General features: G+C 38.2%; 1 protein-coding gene across 7 annotated transcripts in view; it reads left to right on the top strand.

The window, feature by feature from the left end:
• The window catches only part of ptprub (protein tyrosine phosphatase receptor type Ub), a 309,428-nt gene that overhangs the window by 143,373 nt on the left and 144,399 nt on the right, over window positions 1–21,656 (top strand). For all 7 annotated transcript variants that reach the window (XM_052147302.1, XM_052147305.1, XM_052147303.1 and 4 more), the window contains exon 3: window positions 5,765–6,036. In XM_052147302.1, coding sequence (XP_052003262.1) covers window positions 5,765–6,036 — 272 coding nt within the window. The remainder of the gene's footprint in view (window positions 1–5,764; window positions 6,037–21,656) is intronic.

Genomic DNA, 21,656 nt, shown 5'->3' with positions numbered 1-21,656 from the left:
AAATCTTTGCAAATGTATTAAAAATAAAAAACAGAAAAAACCACATGTACATAAGTAATCACAGCCTTTGCTCAATACTTTGTTGAAGCACCTTTGGCACATTTATATCCTCAAGTCTTTTTGTGTATTTTTGGGCAGTTTCTCCCATTCTTCTTTGTAGGAACTCTCAAGCTCCATCAGGTTGGATGGGGAGCGTCGGTGCACAGCCATGTTCAGATCTCTCCAGAGATGTTCAATCGGGTTCAAGTCTGGGCTCTGGCTGGGCCACTTAAGGACATTCACAGAGTTGTCCTGTAGCCACTCCTTTGTCACCTTGGCTGTGTGCTTAGGGTCATTGTCCTATTGGAAGATGAACATTCACCCCCAGGTGCTCTGAAGCAGGTTTTCATCAAGGATGTCTCTGAACATTGCTGCATTCATTTTTCCCTTGATCCGGACTAGTCTCCCAGTTCCTGCCGCTGAAAAACATCCCCACAGCATGATGCTGCCACCACCATGCTTCACTGTAGGGATGGCATTGGCCAGGTGATGAGCGGTGCCTGGTTTCCTCCAGACATGACGTTTGCCATTCAGGCCAAAGAGTTCATCAGACCAGAGAATTTTGCTTCTCATGGTCTGAGAGTTCTTTAGGTGTCTTTTGGCAAATTCCAGACGGGCTGTAATGTGCCTTTTACTAAGGAGTGGCTTCCGTCTGGCCACTCTACCATACAGGCCTGATTGGTGGAGTGCTGCAGAGATGGTTGTTCTTCTGGAATGTTCTCTTCTCTCCACAGAGAAACGCTGGAGCTCTTTCAGAGTGACCATCGGGTTCTTGGTCCCCTCCCTGACTAAGGCCCTTCTCATTTTGGCTGGGAAAGGAAGCTCAAGGAAGAGTCCTGGTGGTTCCAAACTTCTTCCATTTATGGAAGTTGGATGCCACTGTGCTCATTGGGACATTCAATGCTGCAGACATGTTTCTGTACCCATCCCCAGATTTAAGCCTCGGACTTCATGGCTTGGTTTGTGCTCTGACATGCACTGTTAACAGTGGGATCGTATGTAGACAGGTGTTTGCATTTCCAAATCATGTCCAATCAATTGAATTTACCACAGGTGGACTCCAATCAAGTTGTAGAAACATCTCAAGGATGATCAGTGGAAACAGGATGCACCTGAGCTCAATTTTGAGTGTCATGGCAAAGGATGTGAATACTTATGTACATGTGATTTATTTAGTTTTTTATTTTTATTTAGATTTCAAACAAACTTCTTTCACGTTGTCATTATGGGGTATTGTTTGTAGAGTTTTGAGGAAAATAATGAATTTAATCCATTTTGGAATAAGGCTATAACATAAAAAAATTTGGAAAAACTGAAGTGCTGTGAATACTTTCCAGATGCACTGTAATATAATATAATATAATAAAAGACAAGACAAGACAAGATGAGAAATTCCTTGTTGCCTTGGTATCAAAGGAGTCTTTATGCAGTCTGACAGCTTGAATTATCACAGAGAAGGACAGAAAAACCTTCATTAAAAGTAAAAACCCATTTTCCTAAGCCCAAGGTTAACAGCTATGAATTATATGAATTATATTACAGCAAAAATAGACCTTACTGTCAAGTTTAGATTTAGCCATGTATGACTCATAAAAATCAGTGGGCAAAAGTCGTCATTGTGATGAAGAGTTGTAAAGCTCTTAACCTTTTTACTCTATCCTTTGTCATGCACTGAAACAGCCTATGAAATATATCTGTACAGAAATGTCATCAAAATTCCTGATCAAACATGTCATTCTTTGAGCTTAAGAGTCTGATGCTTAAAGATTTCTGGTGGACCCTTAAAGAAAGTACTGTGGCAGTAAAATGAAGTGATGATTGTACATTGGTACATTATTATATACCATAGTGCAGCGGTCACAAATTAGCAGACCGCAGTCCAAGTCTGGACCCCAGATAAGTTCCATCTGGACCGTGAGACATCATGACATTGGGTGCCCCATCTCACCATTTCTACTCGTTAGTTTAGCAGCGTGACAAAACAGTGAAGCTGTGTACACCGCACGCATTCCGGGCAATAGATAGCACTGATCTTTCAGTGCTAGATACTTTAATATTTTTCTCTAGCACCGAACACGCTTCATTAATACCTCTTCGCACTCCGCACACGTTGCCTCTCTCCCCTGGCCCGCGATATGAGGCTATGCATAGTAGAGCTGCATATGTGATTATTTTACCGACAATAGATCGTAGTGGAGAAATACAGTGAACAGCGATATAGATGGATACCAGCATCTTTCGCTAAAACACACAACACACTTTTGCTTCAACAAAAATGAAGCAAAGTGAAACAACCTTTATGGCTCTGAAATTACAGTTCAGATAAGCAAGGTTTGTGACAGGACTAGAAACAATTTTTTCCCATCTAAAATTGGCTTTATTAATCAACATGTTTCGAGCCTATTGATAATAAATGAAAAGATTTTTGAATGTCTTCATTCTTGCCCAGTTATTAAGAGAATTTTTTGACTGTTTATGATTCATATATTATTTTTTCTTATTTTAGTATTGCTGCCAACTTGGACATTTATAATAACTATTCCACAAATTGTGCATTTCTTAAACATTGTCATTAGTCAGCATGGCTACAAAACATGTTATTATTCTGACCTTTGTTGGGACAGATTTGATTACCATATTCAGCATGTTATTTACGTAGTATTCCAAGGTACTTCAAAGAACACCACAGTATTACCAGAGTTCGTGTTCAAAAAACATAATATTACCATAGTAAAAGTCCAAACAACTTCATATTACCATGGTACAGTGTTAAAAATTATTATGGTAATTCTATGATACATTTTTGTGAGGGAAAGTTTTTTGAAGACAGATGTAAATATGTGTATGATAGCTGATGGCTCTATGGAGCCTTATCCTCTATAAAGGGCCCTATAGTGGACCACCCTTGATTCATTTGTATGTATGTGTGTGTGTGTGTGTGTGCGGGTCTTGGGTGGTTTACAAGGAATTGGAATTGTGTGTGTGTGTGTGTGTGTGTGTGTGTGTGTGTGTGAAGCATGAGTGAGTGTGAGTATGCGTGCGTGAAAAGCCCTGCTTTCTTAAGGCATTTTGGTTAATTAGATTTCTCAAGGCGTCCTCATATTGCACTCTAGAGACATTTGAAGAGCACGTCATAAGCAGCGTAAGGGCAACAGGTGATTCAAATGGTGAAAAAACTTTCACATTCATATAATTGCTAACCTTAAATCTAAATGTTGAAATAAAAGTCCATTGACACGTTATGTTGAAGTGAGCTTTAAGGGTGTTTTGGGTTGTGATGTCCTGAAGAGTAAAGGGCAGAAGGACCACGGTTATGAAGGACCTCCTCGTATGTATGTATATATGCATTGCATGTATGTAACCCAGTGCTTCACCTTGCAGTTGGAGCCCCTAACCCTAATGTCCCACTGTCCTCTGTGCATCATCGGCATGCCATGTTGATTAATTCCAATCAAGCTGGCTGTTCTCTTGTGTGTTTGTATGTGCAATGGCCCCAAAAAAGTATTTGGACAGTTTTGGCCACTTAAGAAACAGTTAAAAATAAATGTTAATTGCATTAGAAACTACATTATTAACCAAGTTTAATCTGCAAACAAATGATGCTTAACCTTTTCTCAGAACTAACCATTTTTGCAATTACTTTTAACAAACTGGTATCCTTGATTTTTAGTGCATGCATGAAGTTAGTTCCCTTCAGGTTCACACTGATGTAGCTCATCACATTAACGTTTGACAACCAGAAAATATCCAAATATGTTTTGTCTTCATTTTTATCTGTATATCTAAACCTAACATCTTTTTGTGAAAGTTTAGCTTTATAAGTGTGCTTGTGTGCTATCTTTCTTTTGAAAATACCAGATATTTGTGAAACACAGACATATAATTTAAGGGTGCCTTTGGTGTCCAAAATCTTTTTGAGGCAGCAGAATATGCCTCTATTTGAGTCTGCCTGTTGCTTTACCAATATCTCATACACTTCTCTCTTAGTACAGAGAAATTCTGCAATTGTCACACTCTGTAGAGAGCCTTGGGGCGAAAAGGAGCATGAAAAACATTTTGGTATTCCGTGCTGTTCGTAGGCTGTTTCTCTCAGCATTGAGAGAGTAATGCCAAAATTGTCATCCTTTGTAAACTCACTGAAGGGAGAGATACTCTGCGGAAAGAGACAAATAGGCAAACAAGGGCTTTTGAAAAGTAGGAATGGGAAACTACACAGAACTTTCTAAGGAGGCTGGTTGCACTGGATGTTTCCCCCCTCAGACTCTATTATTATCATCTCAGAGCTTAGTGTATGTGTGTTTCTTTTAAAAATACACATTTTAATGTACATTAAAGCGCTCCACAAATGTTTTGAACTACCTGTTTTTTCTGTGAATATGCTTTGTATTATTTCCTACAGTTCTTTGCTTTAAATTAGGTTGAGTGGTGGTGGTGTAGTGGTCTAAACCACATAACTGTTAAACTGGTAATCAGAAGATTGCTGGTTCGATCCCCACGGCCACCGCCATTGTGTCCTTGAGCAAGGCACTTAACTCCAGGTTGTTCTGGGGGGATTGTCGCTGTAATAAGTGCACTGTAAGTCACTTTGGATAAAAGCGTCTGCCAAATGCATAAATGTAAATGTAAATTATATCACCAGCTTACAGTATATATAATTGCTAAAAGCAGCAAAACTTGACTGCATGATAAAGGGATAGTTCACACAAAATTTAACATTTATCCCCAAGTCATTCCAAACCTGTTTGAATTTTTTTCTTCCATGCAACAAGAACTGATTCGTATTTCCACATAGTCAACCTTCGCAACGTAGTGTTCGATTATGTGAAATGTGAGCACCGATGTATCTGGTGTCAGAAGCTATGTTTCTATCCAAGTTGCAAATTTAATTTATGCCAAAAAAAATATGTATATATATATTTTTGCAAAAACAATCTGTGAATAAAACCACGTTTCCATCCCATGTGTTCAAAAGAACAAAACCGTCACTTCCGGATTGATTGTAGCCACTGTGACTTTTTTAGTATCAAAATACTTGCAGTTTAGAACAAGTAGACAAAACACTCTGGATGTCTGGAAGCAACAGCGCATCACACAGTTCTGGAAGCACTATGTGTGTGCATTCCTCCATTCTTATGACTTTACCGTGTGGATCTATAAGATATGTTGTAAGATATAAGTGTCAATAAACCTGCTCTGCGGCACAGTTCAAGTTTGTATTTGGCTTATTTGTTCTGCAAACTATTTGCAGGCTTTTTATTTTCAGGACCGTTATTTCAGGATGACCAGAGCAACATTTCAGGTGCGATGATTGGTCTGCTGGTCAGTCCAGTAATGAACAAATTATTCAGTCACATGAGTTTTTTGATGTGCAGCATGTCAAATGTGTTTCAATCATAGTTTATGCGCATTTCTTCTGTTCGAATAAAAAATATTTCCATCTCAAGCGAGTGACTCGCTTTTTATGTGCTTTTTGGAGATTTATTTAGCATTTTGGTGTTTCCGTTCGACTGTTTTTACACAATATCCCAAAAAGTGCATTAAAAATACATGGATGGAAACCCAGCTATTGATGCAATGCTAATGGTTTTTGGGGTTTGGTCATTAAATATTGCTATTATATAAATATTAAAATGAACCGTAGTGGTTGATATTTACGTATGTTTGTACAGTATGTGATGGCAGTGACCTTTGACTGATTCTTCTCCTCTCTGTTTTCCTCCTCAAGGCTCCTATATGTTGGTCAACTCCTCCCAGCATGCAGCAGGGCAGAGGGCTCAGCTTCTGCTGCAGACACTAAGTGAAAATGACACGCACTGCGTACAATTCAGCTACTTTCTGTACAGCAGAGACGGCCACAGCCCAGGGGCACTGCGGGTTTATGTGCGGGTCAACGGTGGGCCGCTTGGCATTCCCGTGTGGAACAACTCAGGCTCACGTGGACGACAGTGGCACCAGGTGGAACTGGCAGTCAGCACATTCTGGCCAAACGAGTACCAGGTAAGCAACAATATGAATAAGTCACCTTTTTCCAGCAGGGGTGCACACAACAGGATATTTTACATTCATATACAGTATACTTACATCTGAATTAATGTTTCAATTACAAAAGAAAGTATGATGTGTGGCTGTTTATAATGAACACGTACTTGCCCTTAAAAAGGCTGGATGCAGTGCAACAGATAAAACAACAGGCATGTTTTTAAAAGTTAAAGTTACTTTATATAGGAGACAGCATGTTTAAAACACGGCATGCTTACACGAGAAGCTGAAAAAACAACTAGACGTGGAGCAAAGGTAAAATATATACTTCTAGTGCAAGGAGGACTTTTTTATTCGTATGATTTTTTTACTAATCCGGTTGGAATAAAATTCCTTGTCTTTGTTCACACGTGGTATCTGAAATTATTTATTTATTTATTTATTTATTTTTACCATTTTCTTTACTTTTATTTTTATTTATTTTTTTATTTCACTTTGTTACACTTGTTGTGTTCCCGGTCAAAAAGGACAGGCCACTGTAAATGAATGGATTAGAGTACAAAATACAGAAATATTAAGTGTTCAGGAGCATACCAATCCTTTAGATGAGCAAATATGTGGATGTGTGTTTGTACAGAAAGTCCTCTGACATGTGCACACACACAACACGCACGCAAACACACACTCAAACACTCACACACACACACACACACACACACACACACACACACATACACACACACACACACACATGTTGTGTTTCCATGTTTTATGGGGACTTTCCATAGACATAATGGTTTTTACACTGTACAGACTTTATATTCTATCCCCTAAATCTAACCCTACCCCTAAACCTAAACCTCAAAGAAAACTTTCTGCATTTTAAATTTTCAAAAAACATAAATTAGTATGATTTATAAGCTGTTTTCCTCATGGGGACCGACAAAATGTCCCCACAAGGTCTAAAATTTCGGGTTTTACTATCCTTATGGGGACATTTGGTCCCCATGAAGTGATAAATACACGCTCACACATACACACACACACACACACACACACACACACACACACACACACACACACACACACGATATGTGGTGAGCACCCTTATGTGCATCGGTTTTCCATGTACACTTTTTGAGGAATATTTCATGATCTACTTAACATATTATGTTGTGTTTGGGCTCATTTGAATCGGGATAGTCTGCTGTAAGTTACAATATGTCATTGTCTATATTATATGTATGTTTCAGGAAGTAATAAGGAAAAATGCGACAAATGGCAACTCTTATGATGGCCTCTTCAAATGTCACTGTTTATTATATTTATGTGTGTCATTGGGAATTTCATATACTAATACTCACTGCAGATTGGCTTCTGAGTGAAACAAATCAACAATATATAACACATGGCTATCACATGTTTTTATGGTTTTACCTACTCTGAATATAATTATTGTGATAAATTTGAGAATGAAACTGTTCCTATTTTTCTGTTAATTTAATATATATATATATTAATAATATACTGTATATATTTAAATTCAAAAATTGGAGTCCTAATTACAAAAAAGAAGTTGATAAAAATATCTAATGCAATATACTGTGATTATGTATGCAATTTGAGAGATTTATAAACAATCTTAGTGGGCTGGTCATTTTTGACCGGGATCACAAAATGTGCTAGCACAAATTGAACACAACACTTGGATTAAAAACTGCACAGGCAGACACACAAATGCATTTATTTTGATTGGCTCATACTTTAAAAAACTAAAATAAAAAGGTTTTATTTTCAGCATGAACCTTTGGACACCATGATGATAATACTATGGCATTATTTGTAGTACCTTGGAGTACTCTTTAAATTCCATTGTTTGTGAATATGTAATCATAAATCTACCATGGCAATCATATGCTACCTTGGTATACATCAAAGTACTGTAGTATTACCAGCTGATACTGTTACTCTACCATCGTACCACTACACTTTTTTTGTAAAGGTCCTACACCACTAGCAGTACCAAGCGTACCAACAATTATGACAAACAACACCTTGTTTTCTGACAGGTTTTCGAAGCACTCATTCTATCTTCCAGATTTCAGTTTGGATAAAAAGTTAGCCCTTCCCAAAACTCACTCTATTGGTTCAGCCAGAAGTTGACATGTAATACCTCTAGAAGTTGACATGTAATACCTCTCTGATTTGAAAGCGTCACAGAACAAAAGTGTTTAAACTCTTCCGGAAGTCCACCTACAAAGGGATTTCTTATAATTGTCTCTTCATATTAAACTGGAATATGAGAAAGTATTTTAACAGAAAAAATGATACTCTTCTCCTTTAAACATAAAACTCCAACAAATGAATGATGTGACTGACAGCAGTTGTAATCTCAATGGCGCCAATACCAGCGTTTGTGGATGTAATTTGTTTACACAAAAAGGGATTACAAAAACTAGTGATTGAGACTACTGTCTTATTAGTCAACCCCTCTGCTCTGTTTAATTAGTATTGATCTCTGCATGAATGTAGGTTAATGCTATAGGGCTCGTTCAAACCCACAATATAGACCTATCAATAGTGTTGACATAGTCTTCCCTAACTAGTAACCCAATTTTCATACAGTATCATCACAGTCGAGACAATTTACAAAATAGCTGCTTACAAAATCTCTGTGTATGACAGTTTGTTGATGCCCCTCCTGCGGTGATCGATTAGTGTCAACGGTTGGTCTACTATTGGGTGACACTATACTCTACTATAGAGGTGCAAGCAGGCAAACACAGGGGTCTTCATCCATAAATTCAATTTCTCCTTTCTGCAAACTCGGCGCAGCTGTCAGAAAGTAATTAAGTTGAGTAGTATTCGCTTTATCGAGAACTGTCAATCTCTCCAACCTAATTAACTTTCACATGCCAGTGAAAAGATGTGGCCTTCATGTGTAAATAATAGTCCTCCTGCCAGTCAACAAGATGTGAAGGTGGAGGGGACATGACAATAAATGGAATTTGTTGTGTTTGTGTGTACATGCACGGTTGATTCTTCACATTTGTCAGTTTTTAGTCAACATGAAATAAAAATTGACTCTATTCACCATCTTAAAGAGATAGTTCACCCCCCCCCCCAAAAAAAGAAATTCATAAAAATAAAAAAAAATTATATATATATAAAAAAAATATTTTTTATAATTTACTCCAATGCCATCCCAGATGTATATGACTTTCTATTGTCCGCAGAACACAAACAGAGATTTTTAGAAGAATATTTCAGCTCTGTAGGTCCATACAATGCAAGGGAATGGTTGTCTGAACTTTGAAGGTCCAAAAAGCACATAAAGGCAGCATGTAGGTAATCCATAGGACCCCATTGCTTAAATCCATGTCTTCAGAACTGACATGATAGTTGTGGGTGAGAAACAGATCAATATATAACTCCTTTTTTACCATTAATCTCCACTTTCACTTTCACAATCTACTTCTTTTGTTTTTAGCGATTCGCATTATTTGTGCATATCGCCAACTACTGGGCAGGGTGGAGAATTTATATTAAATAAGGATTTAAGTTTTGATCTTTTTCTCACCCACACCTATCATATTGCTTCAGAAGACATGGATTTAACCACTGGAGTCCTGGCCACCAGTTCTGGCCACCATTCACTTGCATTGAATGGACCTGCAGAGCTGAGATGTTCTTCAAAAGAATTGTGTTCAGCAAAAGAAACATACACATCTGGGATGGCATGAGGGTGAGTAAATGAAGAGAGAATTTTCATTTTTGGGCGAACTATCCCTTTCATAAACACCCCTGGTCTTATTTTGCATGATTCATCATTGCATGTTGTTCCAAGGAAAATAAAAAGTTTGTTTTAGTTTTCTTTCATCAAAATGACACAAGTTAGTTAGACAGTTAGTTAGTATAAACAGGCACCAGTGTTGTTTTAAAAGGGGAGTAGCACTCCACAATGGCAAACAGTGGAGCACCAACATTTCACAATCCAGTCAAAGACATTTTTTTATTTTGTTTTTATCGTATATGCTGTTCCAGTCAGAAATGTGTCACATAATGGTAGGATAATGGCTTGCAAATGTTTTATTTTCACTGTAAACATTAATAAAACATTAAAGCAGAAGTGTTTTTAAAGTATGTTAATAGTCTAATGCGCAAAGACAAATTTAAACCGATAAAGCAACATTGGCACAACCATCGCTGTAAGTTTGGGGCAGGACTTCCTGTTTGTTCCTACCAATGGAAGGCGGAAGGAGTGTTCGAGACAGAATATATTTTTTTAAAATGTATTTATTATTTTGTTTGGTGCTCCTAGAGGTACATAAATGACACACTTCACAGAAAACAGTCATTGTTTTTCTCCATAACAACAACAAAAAACAGTTGTACTCCTATTACAGCGCAGTCACTTTCATCTTTAAAACACACTTTCATGAGTGTGTGTGTGGTGACTCTGCTCAGCAGTGTAGACATCTTAGAAGTTTTTGAGTATTTAGCGACCAGGGGCAGAATGACTGTCATAATAGTTTGTGCTTCGGATTAGCTTGCTCTTTCTCAGCATAGTTTTCTCACAGCGGGAGTCAGAATGCTAAATCACACTTGGAGCCTGGAAGATGGCTCACTGTCCTTGTCAATCGCGAGACTAGATCTTTGCCACAGTACCCAGTGTACTAATGCTGAGCCAACAAGTAGGGTCTTTTAAAGCTCTGTTCTAACAGTTGTCACATTTTTAGACCATTCAGATGGTCTCCCATGGCAACAACAGTTTGGGCCCTTTGTCATTGCATTTAATTCAATTCTGTCTGTTTATGTGTGCTTAAGTGCTGTGTGCTTTATTTTGACTTTGTCTGTATTTCTCTCTTTCTCTCTACCTGCTGTCTGTGTTTAGCTTTTCCTGCAGTGTATTATAGAATTTTTTAAAGGAATATTCAGATTTCACTGTACAAGTTAAACTCAATTAACAGCGTTTGTGACATAATGTTGATTACCACAAAACATTATTTTAACTTGTCCTTCATTTTATTTATTTATAAAAAAAAAAAGAAGCAAAAATCGGGGTCATACTGAGGCACTTAAAATGGAAGTGAATAGGTCACTCCGTAAACATTTCAGTACTCACTGTTTAAAAAGTATAGGTGCAACACATAAACTATATGCTTATAAATATGGTTTTAATGTGATAAAATTGCATAATAACCTTCTCTTTGTAATGCTATATCCAATTTTACAACTTTGTTGCCAAGATAATGTAACACTGTAAACCCTAAAACCCCAAAACAACTGCAAAAGCAACAATTTAAACAACTTTTCAGCTCAAATAATACACAAGCTTTAACAGAAGAATTAATGTAAGTCAGGGGTGCTCACACTTTTATGGCATGAGAACTACTTTTTCATAATGATATTACAGTTAGATCTACCATGTACAAATAAACAATGCAGGCAGTGTTGTCACGATAACAACATTTCAGTTGTTGGAACCAATACCAGGGAAATTAGCGGATTCGCTATGCAAGAACTAATACTGACTTATTTGTTAATTGGGTAAACATTGTTTCAAGTTCTCTGGTATTATTCAAGGCAAGGAGACAGTCTGTAATAAAACAAGACCAAAAAAACTAATTAAGAAAACAGTGCATGCTTAAAATTTCTAAATGCAATATCAAGTATTCAAGTAAACATTCTTACATTCTCATGGATTACAGGTCTTCACTGAATGATTGTAAAACATTCATATTTTTATTTTAAAGCTACTAAAAGAGCAATGGATTTTGAATATCTATCAGGCTGCATTTACACGGCAAGTCCTAATGCACCTCCAAAATTGTTATACAAATCGGCTTTTTTTGACCCGACTTCAGTCATCACTAAATATGTTTCTATCAATACCTCGCTAAGACAGGCATTTGTACTTGACCATCCCACAGGTGCGCACACACACTCACAACACACAATTGTCACGAACACAAAAAGCCATCTGTCAGACAGTGCACAGAGGCTGCGATTTTGATACTTAGGATGGCAGGGGAAGAGTCATTTGTATTCATGAGGAAAGCAATACCTGATTAGATGAGTCAGTAATATTTATCAGGAAATTGCTACCTGATTGGACGGAGGAACTATAGCCCTAACCCTAATCGTAACCGTAACCAGTCAGGTAGAGCTTTCCTCATAAATATTAATGAGTCTTCTCCTGCCATCCTAATGTTTGGAAATCCACCCGTGTGGGAGCTGAAATGAGGAAATAAAAAGTTATATTTACGAATTATCCAAGTTTTACGAGTTTCTCTTTCTACTTCCTTTACCGTTTGATCAGTTAACGAGATCGGCAAGTGATTGTCTTGCGACATTATGAGCACCCCAGATGTGTAAGTGCTTATGTAATATTATAAGCTTTAAGTTTCTGTCTTTTTTGTTGTCTGTTTGAACTGGATTGAACCTATTCACTTCCATTTTTAAGTGTCAGTGTAACCCTGATTTTATTCTTTAAATTTTCTTTTCTTTTTTTAATAAAAGGAGGGACAAATCAAAATATATTTTTGTGGTAACCAAACGCTGGCGATTGAGTTTAACTTGTGTTGAAATCTGAATATTCCTTTAAAAAAATTCAATAAATGTTCATTGAAATATAACAAGAAAGAGTCAAATGCCACAGGCACAAAATTGACTCAACTTTTTAGTACATTTATCCCGAAGATTGTGGAAAAACAAGGGTAAAAAAAAAAAAATACTACACTGACAAAATACCTTCCAAGTTTTGTGGTAATCAACCTTATTTTTCTCCTTATTTGGTCCACAAGCAGAAAGACCAGTTTGAGTGTGTGCTGGGCCTGATGAGGCCTTAAACTGGATTCATGTGTGTGAGCATCTGTGTGTTTGAGCATTTTTTTAAACCATTTTATCACCACACCACTGGGCATTTTTCTTGAGTTTGGGACGATAACAAAGATAAGTGAAGCTTTGTGCCCATCTCTGTGTCTCCCAAGTCTGTTTACCCAAACAGAGACAATCCCATGATCTCAGAGTTTTTCCTTGAAGATGTACTAACAAGTTCCAGTAAGCTATCAGGCTCAAAAGCATTTGAGCGGACTTTTGCTTGCACAAACATGGACTTGTTTGTCATCAGTTAGTCTTTCTCTCAGCCTGACTAGTTTGTCTTTTCATTTATGGCTTCTTGACTAAATGCAACTACATTCAAATGGGAAAAAGAGACAAAGTTGGTCTTCTAGAAAAACATATGCTTGTAATCTCTGCTAAGACCCTTTCAGTCTTGATGGCCTCCAAACTTGCCCTAGGATTGCACCATGACTCACCACAATAAGGATGAGAACAAATCGAACAAAACAAGACCATGAAGATAAACATGGTCTATAATCATAAAGCAATACAAAACAAATGCTGAAATGTTGCAGCTAAGGACATCTTAGTGTCATTGAGTCCTGTGTTTCAGCCATTAAACAATTGAAACCTCAATGGAAAGTTTCTATGAAGTAGTTCTCCACGAAAACTTCAAGGAAAACACGGTTGATGTTCGCTAGAGGCTTTTAGCATTATGTTAACTTGCTTAAAAATTGTCCAGCATTTGTAACTGTATCCTGGCTGGCAGTCTTTTTAATCTGTAGTTGAAGAGGTACACTTCTCTTGACAGCTTGAGGGCAGTGCTTTCAATGAGAGAAGTGAGTGGTTTAAGACAAAATCATACCAGCCATGTTTTTTTCTGAGCTGAAATGATCAAACTGATTATTTTCATGATCTGAAATCCTCCCACCTCATTCGCACAACAAGGCCACTCAGAAATCTCTAGGAGTTCATACATGGACTGTTTGTTCGACTCGAATTAAGGGTTTCCAACAAACAAACATAAATCTTTTCTCATAGCTATAATGAATGGATTTAGCTGGTAATAGATTTCTACTAAACAAGTACAAAGGTTGATTATTTTCATCCACATTGTTTCCTTCTTATTGCTAAAATTGAATTCTTCACAATTAAGAACTTTGATTAATAAAGTAAACACGGCTTTCAGTAAGCTTACCAAGATGCTGTTATCTAAATTTTTGTCTCAGCTTTTTGACAATATTTGATATTCGCAGTATTTTGAAGATTATGTTTTTGTTTTATAAAGGCTTAAAAGGTTATTTCTTTCAATGACTACATATTACAACATATTTTATACTAAAATATTTTACTATATAAAAAGAGCCATACAGGGACTTCCGTGAACATATCTGATTGAAGATGTAAACAAATCTTTGAATTAGAGTTTTGATTCATTAAAAAGAGCAGATTGAACTGATTTGAACTGAAATTAATCAAATTACCAACTCTAACGCTCTGTCTTAAAATCAGTATCTTAGGGCTAGTTCCCTCAAAATGAACATTATTTCATCCTCTACTCACCCTCATCCCAGATGTGTATGACTTCCTTTCTTCTAAAGAACACAAACAAAGATTTTTAGAAAAATATCACAGCTCTGTAGATCCATGTAGGTCCAATGCAACTGAATGGTGATCAGACCTTTGTAGCACCATAAATTGCATGAAAGAAACATAAAAGTAATCCATATGACTCCAGTGTTTAAATCCAAATCTTCAGAAGCAATATAATAGGTGTGAGTGACAAACAGATCATTATTTTTTACTCTAAACCTCCACTTTAATTCACCCTCACGTGCTATCGGAATTATCGTAAATATGAGTTTCCCACTCGGAAGTTGCACGTGAATGATACCTCAAGTCTTAATTAGGACTGGGAAATTCAGAGATAATTTTGACACCCGAGTTTCCGAGATGGGAGGAGTCCTAAACTTTCAACATGGTGGAGGAGAGTATAGTTTCTGTAGGGAATGACAGGTTTTGTTCATTTTTCACTTGCCATTTTGGTCATATTCATTTATGTATATCAGCAACCATTCTATGCATGTTGTACATTTTACACTGTGAAAATAGCTTGTATTTGACCAAATTTCCATTATCAGAACTCTGTCTCTCATGATAAGATGGGCGACTGTGGTTATGTGACACAAGATACCATATTTCTTCCTTTTTGCTATCTCTGAACATTAATATAGAGAAAGAGGAGGGAAAGAAGGAAAATTGAATAGAGAGAGATAGTAAGAGATTGGAGGGAATGAGCAGAATGGAAATGGCGAGGGATCACCTTGAGTTTGAAATATTTGAGTTGAAATCTCCCCATCTGCCATGCTCACTCATACATTTCTGCTGTTATTGGTGAAGGTGTAAGAGATAGTGGGAACTTGTTATCAAATATTAAAGATGTTATCGGGCCTGCCAAGACTGCCAAAAAGAATCTGCTTTCAGCCTATTCGTACCTTCCTTTCTGCATATCACTCTCTCTCTCACTCACTCTCTCTTTCTGCCTCTCATGGCCTTTCAATTAAATTCACATCACATCAACAAGTCCGTGTCTGTGTTTTTCGCTCTCCGCCACGTTGCACAACAAAGCTGAAGCCATGAAAGAGTAATTGAACCTGACACATTCTTAAGAAAAGGCAGGAGAGCGTATATAATAAAAATTGATGATGGGTAAAAGAAAAAAATGTGAGACACAACAGGACATTAGGTCAGAGCCATTAATAATAATGTAGATGAATAAAATGCAATCCAAGAGGATGAATTCCTTGCATGAGCAGCGAGAAGTGAATACATTTGTGTGATGAGGAGGAGGGCGGGGTCGGGCTGTGACAACGCATGGCCAGTCTCTAATCAGGCTAATCAGCCAAGGAGATGGATAAAGGCAGCCGGATGCAGCAGTTCGGGAGAGAGGGAGTCACACGCAGCTGCTGTTTGTGTGTTCATGTTTTTGTCTGTTTGTTTTTATTTAAAAAAAAATATTACTTTGACTTTTCAGCCGGTGCTCACCTCCTCCTTTCCCATTTGAACCATGTTACATTGGTGCCGAAACCCGGGAAGGAGGAGGGATGCGCTGTCGGGGAGTCCTCGTCACTGCTGTCCGCCCAAAGTAGCAGCTGTGGCCGTCTGCCAGGGGATGGAGGAGTCGCTGCCGGACGGACGCCTGCACGAAGAGGAATGGCTGCTGTCCACAAGCGGAGGAGGGGCTCGGCTGCCAGGATTGGTGGAGCCGCTGCAAGGGGCAGAGGGGCTTGCTACCGGGCAGTAGAACGCGGAGGAGTGTTCCATCCACCAGGAGTCAGAGGACTCGCTCCTTTCTGCCTGTGGAGGAGCGGCTGTTATCCGCCAAAGGGTGGAGGAGTGGTCAAGGACCAGGCGGCGGGGTGTCTGGGAATCAATTTTTCTCTCTCTCTCATTGTTGCTCTGCCTCACCCTTTCCCTCTCTTCTTTTTTCCCCTCCCCTTGTCACCCACCCTAGCTGTACCCCAGAAAGGAGGGGTTGGGGGGGTTATGTTTTTGTCTCCTTGTTTTAATTTTACATTAAATATTACTTTGACTGTTCAGCTGGTTACCGCCTCCTCCTTTCCCATTTGAACACATTTATAATTTGATTGTGTGGTTCTGATTTTAATTATTTTAATCTTTGTTTTTTTGCTTTACTCTTGATTGAGAAAAGCAAGATAATTTTTAATTTATGTCTGTCCTTGGATGTTGTCTTTACATCGTCTCTATTTCTGTGTCTTGGTCTTTCTCCTCTGTAATTTCCTCTAATCCGTAGTCATATAACTCTCCATGAGTATATCACCTTTACATCTAATCACAGTTATCTGTTGAAAAGACCTGCATTGCTGGTCACCAGCACATGTTGTTTTGAAAGCTTGTGTGTTGTAGGTGTTCCTACCAGGAGTCTTTACTTGCTTTATTAGCAGGACTTCCTTGGTCAACCAGCTTCACGAGAAAGACCATGCTGGTTTAACGGCAATTTCAAGATGGCTGGCCTTGAACAAACATGGTCAAACGCTTAGGTGTTTTGTGTGATCTGATTGTACAGTATATATATATATACACTGACAGCTACAAATTTTGAATAATGTACAGATTTAGCTGTTTCAGAAGGAAATTGGTAATTTAATTCCCAAACGTGGCATTCAACTGATCACAAAGTATAGTCAGGACATTACTGATGTAAAAAAAACAGCACCGTCGCTATTTGAAAAAAGTCATTTTTGATCAAATCTAGACAGGCCCCATCTCCAGCAGCCATCACTCAAACAACTTTTCCTAGAGTTATTATGCTAAATTGCTAATTTGGTACTAGAAAATCACTTGCCATTGTACAGACTTGCTCCGGGCAAGGGGCACTAAGGGGACAATCACGTCTGACGTACCTGGAGGTGGGGCCTCATGGCGGGGAGGAGCAGGTGTTGCCTCGTCCTGAGGTGGCTGTGCAGAGGGAAACCTCGAAGCACTTACCTTGCTCTGTGTACCTGGCATGGGGCGACTAAGGAGGAGGACCTCTTGGGTCGGCCTCGAGACTTGGCACAACCGGCTGGCCATAGGTATGGCACAACCAGGCGCGCAAAGGTGGGGGGGGCACGCGTTCGCGGGGCCCTGGCTGTGCATGCTCGTGCCTGGTCACTGTGACAATGGTGGTCTTGAACACTGATTATGTGACCCAAGGAGTAAGGAAGCCTCTCTCTTTTTGACAATGTGGGTACCGCAGCCTCCCGGCCCTCCAACCCGATGCTCGCTGCAGCCCGGGCAAGCGTGGCGGTTAGCTCTGCGTCTGCCTCAGACTGGGTGGGCAGACCCGAAGGTGGCTCCCCAAATCGCCTCCAGCACCAGCCGGTCCGGCCTCATACCCATGGGTAGAAGGCGCAGTGTGGGGGGTGGCTAAAGTGGCTTACCCCCGGAAGAAGGAAAGTCTCGACCGCAACTTGGCCATTGTAATATTCTCGCAATGAGAACTATTGAGAATGAGAAGTAACGAATGCATCCAGGAATCACACAAAGATTATAAAGACGTGTCTTTAAAAAGACATTTAATGTCAATCTGTGTGATCTAATAGAGAAAATATACTCTTTTGCAGGAATAGACACACTTTTAGCGCTGTCGAAACGCCCAGGGGCGAAATCTGCACTTGTTGTGCAGAAGGAGAGAAAGCCGCTGGAAATGCTCCGTATATAACAGCATACCCTTCTTTAGAGGTGAATGGAACAGCAACAGTATTCAGCTCGCTGATAGTACAACCACTTTGCTCCGAAGAAAAAATCTGAAAGAAGTGGGAATTCCAGCTCCTTTTATACCCATATGTCCGGGGGATCAGCATGCAAATTCCACTCGCCAATTCTCTTTGGCCTTTTCTGAAAGAATGGGAGGTGTTTGGGGCTCTCAAGAGCGTGTGTCACTTCATCGACACAATGTCGAGTGAGTGATAAAAGGGAATAGTATTCACACAACCCATCTGGATGTTTTCCTATTATATATAGTGTCATCTTTGTTTCTCCAATAACATGTTAGAAACCACCCTAGCTGTTATACTAGTAGTTCTGAAGTGATTTATTAGAGAGGCTTGGACATATCATTTGGTTTGAACCAGCAACGGCAGTTTCTGATCCGTATATATATATACATATATATATATATATACACTGTATATATAGTTTTACTTATTGGTATGTATTTTATAGATGTGTTTCATGGATTTCTTGGTGCACTTGTAATAGCTTTATAGATGTTTTGTTTTTTGTTTTTTGCCTAATGCCCATATGCCATGCTGAAATACACTGAAAGTAAATTTGCCCAAGGGGATAAATAAAGGCACTTCTACAGAATAGATTGACAGACAGACATTTTTGCTCAAACTTATTGAAAGATTCAACACAAACATATTTTAAATCATAAATTACACAACAGTATCTGACTTTGGCAACAAAAAGGAAATCTCTTTAATAAAGTTACATAGAACAACAACACTTCGTTTATTTTGTTTGATTGTAATAAGAAAACTCATATGAATTCATAATCTTCATGTTTTTTTTATTTATTTATACATTACACATAGTTTCAAAGCAGCTTTATAGGGAAGCATGGCTCCAGTGAGAAAGCTAAAGTGACTTCACTTCTTTCAATGTTATTTAGTGGTGGGGGACAAAAACAACTCGAGAGGAACCTGACCTCTGGTTTTACGATAAATGAAAATATTGGATTATTATAATATATGTACTGTAGATCTGTTGCTCTGCTGTGCTGGGTAGGAGACTGTTTACACAAATTATAAATGACATTTTACAGCATATATTCTGTAATGTGTTGTGGAATACATTTCAAAAGTAACCCTCCCAACCCTGATCGTACGATATCTTTTTTTGCACCCCTTATAGATAGATAGATAGATAGATGGATGGATGGATGGATGGATTGACAGATCAAGCCATATTTTGATTGATAAAGTGATAGAGATAGTGACAGAGTGATAGGTAGAGTGATGGAGCACTATATAGTCATAGATTGATTGGTAGATAGAGTGATTGATGGATTGATTGATTGATTGATTGATTGATTGATTGATTGATTGATTGATTGAGCAATAGATTGTTGATGGAGATATAAAGTTAGATACAGATTTAAATGTAATGTATTTGCAATACAATTTAATGATAGCAAACGAGTCAAAACCTTTTTTTCTTTTGGAGACTGATGAAATGCAAGCAATGACACACCCATTGGCTGGTGGGGGAATGTTGAAACACATTTTTGAGTAATCTTCCTTACCAAAATGTTGCATCATTCCACATGTCTGGTGTTAGTTTATTGTGGTTCCAATGCAATCCTTTCCAACAGGAGATTACAGTGGGTTTACAGAGACTGAGCCAGAGCTGGCTGTATATTCTGCTTTCTGGAGCCATGTTTCCCTTTCTTCCCACAACGCACGTTGTGTTTTGTAGATCCCAATCAGAGACTTCACATCCATCTTTATGTCTGTCGGCACTGGCGGACGTAAAAGCAGGGTTAGGAGGATGAAATCACACTGTTCCATGGTGAAATATATGGTGTCTGACAGAGTGGTGGGAGTTGTAGGGAGTCTGGAACATCTTGCTGACCAGGTGATGGTAAAATGAAGCTTGGAATGGGGCCTATGTATCGGAAGGCTTTGAGAGATATTGATGGCAATTTAAATCAGCAAACCGCAAATGCTGCAAAACATACAAATCCCTTTGTAGCAATAGCAATACATGCTGATAATTCGACCTATATATTTTGTGCTGTAAGTATGATGCATGGGGCAACAGCTGTGCTGTTTCAGCAGCTGCGGGTTAAAATTTTAACAGCAAATTGAGTAATAACCCTCAATCAAAAACACAATCAACATTAAACTCTGTGCACTTTGCTGTTGATGACCCACCAACTTTCACTGTTATGGACACAGATGTGCTTCCTTTATCTATTCATGAAAAACAATAAGTGAAGAGTAAAGCTTTCGCACACTGGCGATGCACTTATCTGAATTTTTTTTCTGAAACTGACAATTATATTAATAAATGTGACTTTTTTGTTTGTTGGTTTAACTGTCACTTCTTTTGTCATTATAATAATTTTTGTCTTTACAAATTGAATAACAGCAATGGGAATAAATGAAGAGCATTTTGAGAGCAAATGGAGACTTTTTTAAATTGAGTCTCCTGATTGAGAGAGATCTGCTGGAGTTTTTCAAGTTATCAAAATCTGTGAGTCTGAGATTTCAATTATGATTTCAATCATTTGTCATCAAATTCTTTAAGATCAAATGTGACATGCTCCATCATTTTAGGTCACTTTAACCTAGAAACACATTTATAGAGTGATATGCGCTAAAGTAAAAAGCAAAGTCTCGGCCAACATTTTCATTATTTCTTGGCAACAGTTTAGAGACATAATAATGATATCATTATAAAGTGAATACTTTCCTTTTTTTACCTTAACTCTTTCCCCACCAAACACGGAATTTTCCGGGTTTTATGAAAAAACGCTTCCCCGCCAAACACAGAATTTTCCGGGTATTCGTGTTTTAGGTGGTATACGGTAAGGAAGACCCCACGCATGTTTTGAAAGAGTACGCAACTCTTTGATCAAAGAAACAGACTGCGATTGTCTCAAACGTGAAGTGGAGCACCATACTAATACTAAAGCACTTGTTTGATAAAAATGCCTTTTTCTCAGCTTTTTGTCCGAACTGTTGTTTTTGACAAAACCTACCTCTGTTCAAGTGGCAATAAAAAAAGAACAAATGAAGATAAAATAAAATCGTTTTTTTTGCCTAAAAGCAGAGGCTCAGATCTTTATTGTGATATATAGCATCTTCATATATTCATGGAAGAAAATATTCTGCGGGCCATTAAAGTTTAGCGAAAATCGTCAAAAACCCTGGCGGTGGCTGGCAACTTTTTTTAAAAACGCTGGCGGGAAAAGAGTTAATATAAGTGTGTCAAGGTCAAAGTGACTCAAATCTATTGAGTAGAGCTTTGCTATTCACATTCATTTTAAAGCTCTATACACATACTAAATGCAAACACTTGTCTCATTTGCGTCCATTCATATGTTTCCTAAGGAATTTTAAGAGAAACATCTGAGACAAAGTTGAATCTTAAATTAAGCATCACTGAGAACTCCATTAAGTCTGCTGAGCTACTGAATAAAGAACGGCTCCAACAACTGTTTTTTAAATATTGTTCAAATAAAATTACAAGTCAATAGAAAGTCTCTGTTGTTACAGTGTACT

The sequence above is a fragment of the Xyrauchen texanus genome, chromosome 17, assembly GCF_025860055.1.
Source record: "Xyrauchen texanus isolate HMW12.3.18 chromosome 17, RBS_HiC_50CHRs, whole genome shotgun sequence".
NCBI classification, from domain to species: domain Eukaryota; kingdom Metazoa; phylum Chordata; class Actinopteri; order Cypriniformes; family Catostomidae; genus Xyrauchen; species Xyrauchen texanus.
The sequence above is the reverse complement of the archived record's forward strand: the minus strand, read 5'-3'. Positions and strand labels throughout refer to the sequence as shown.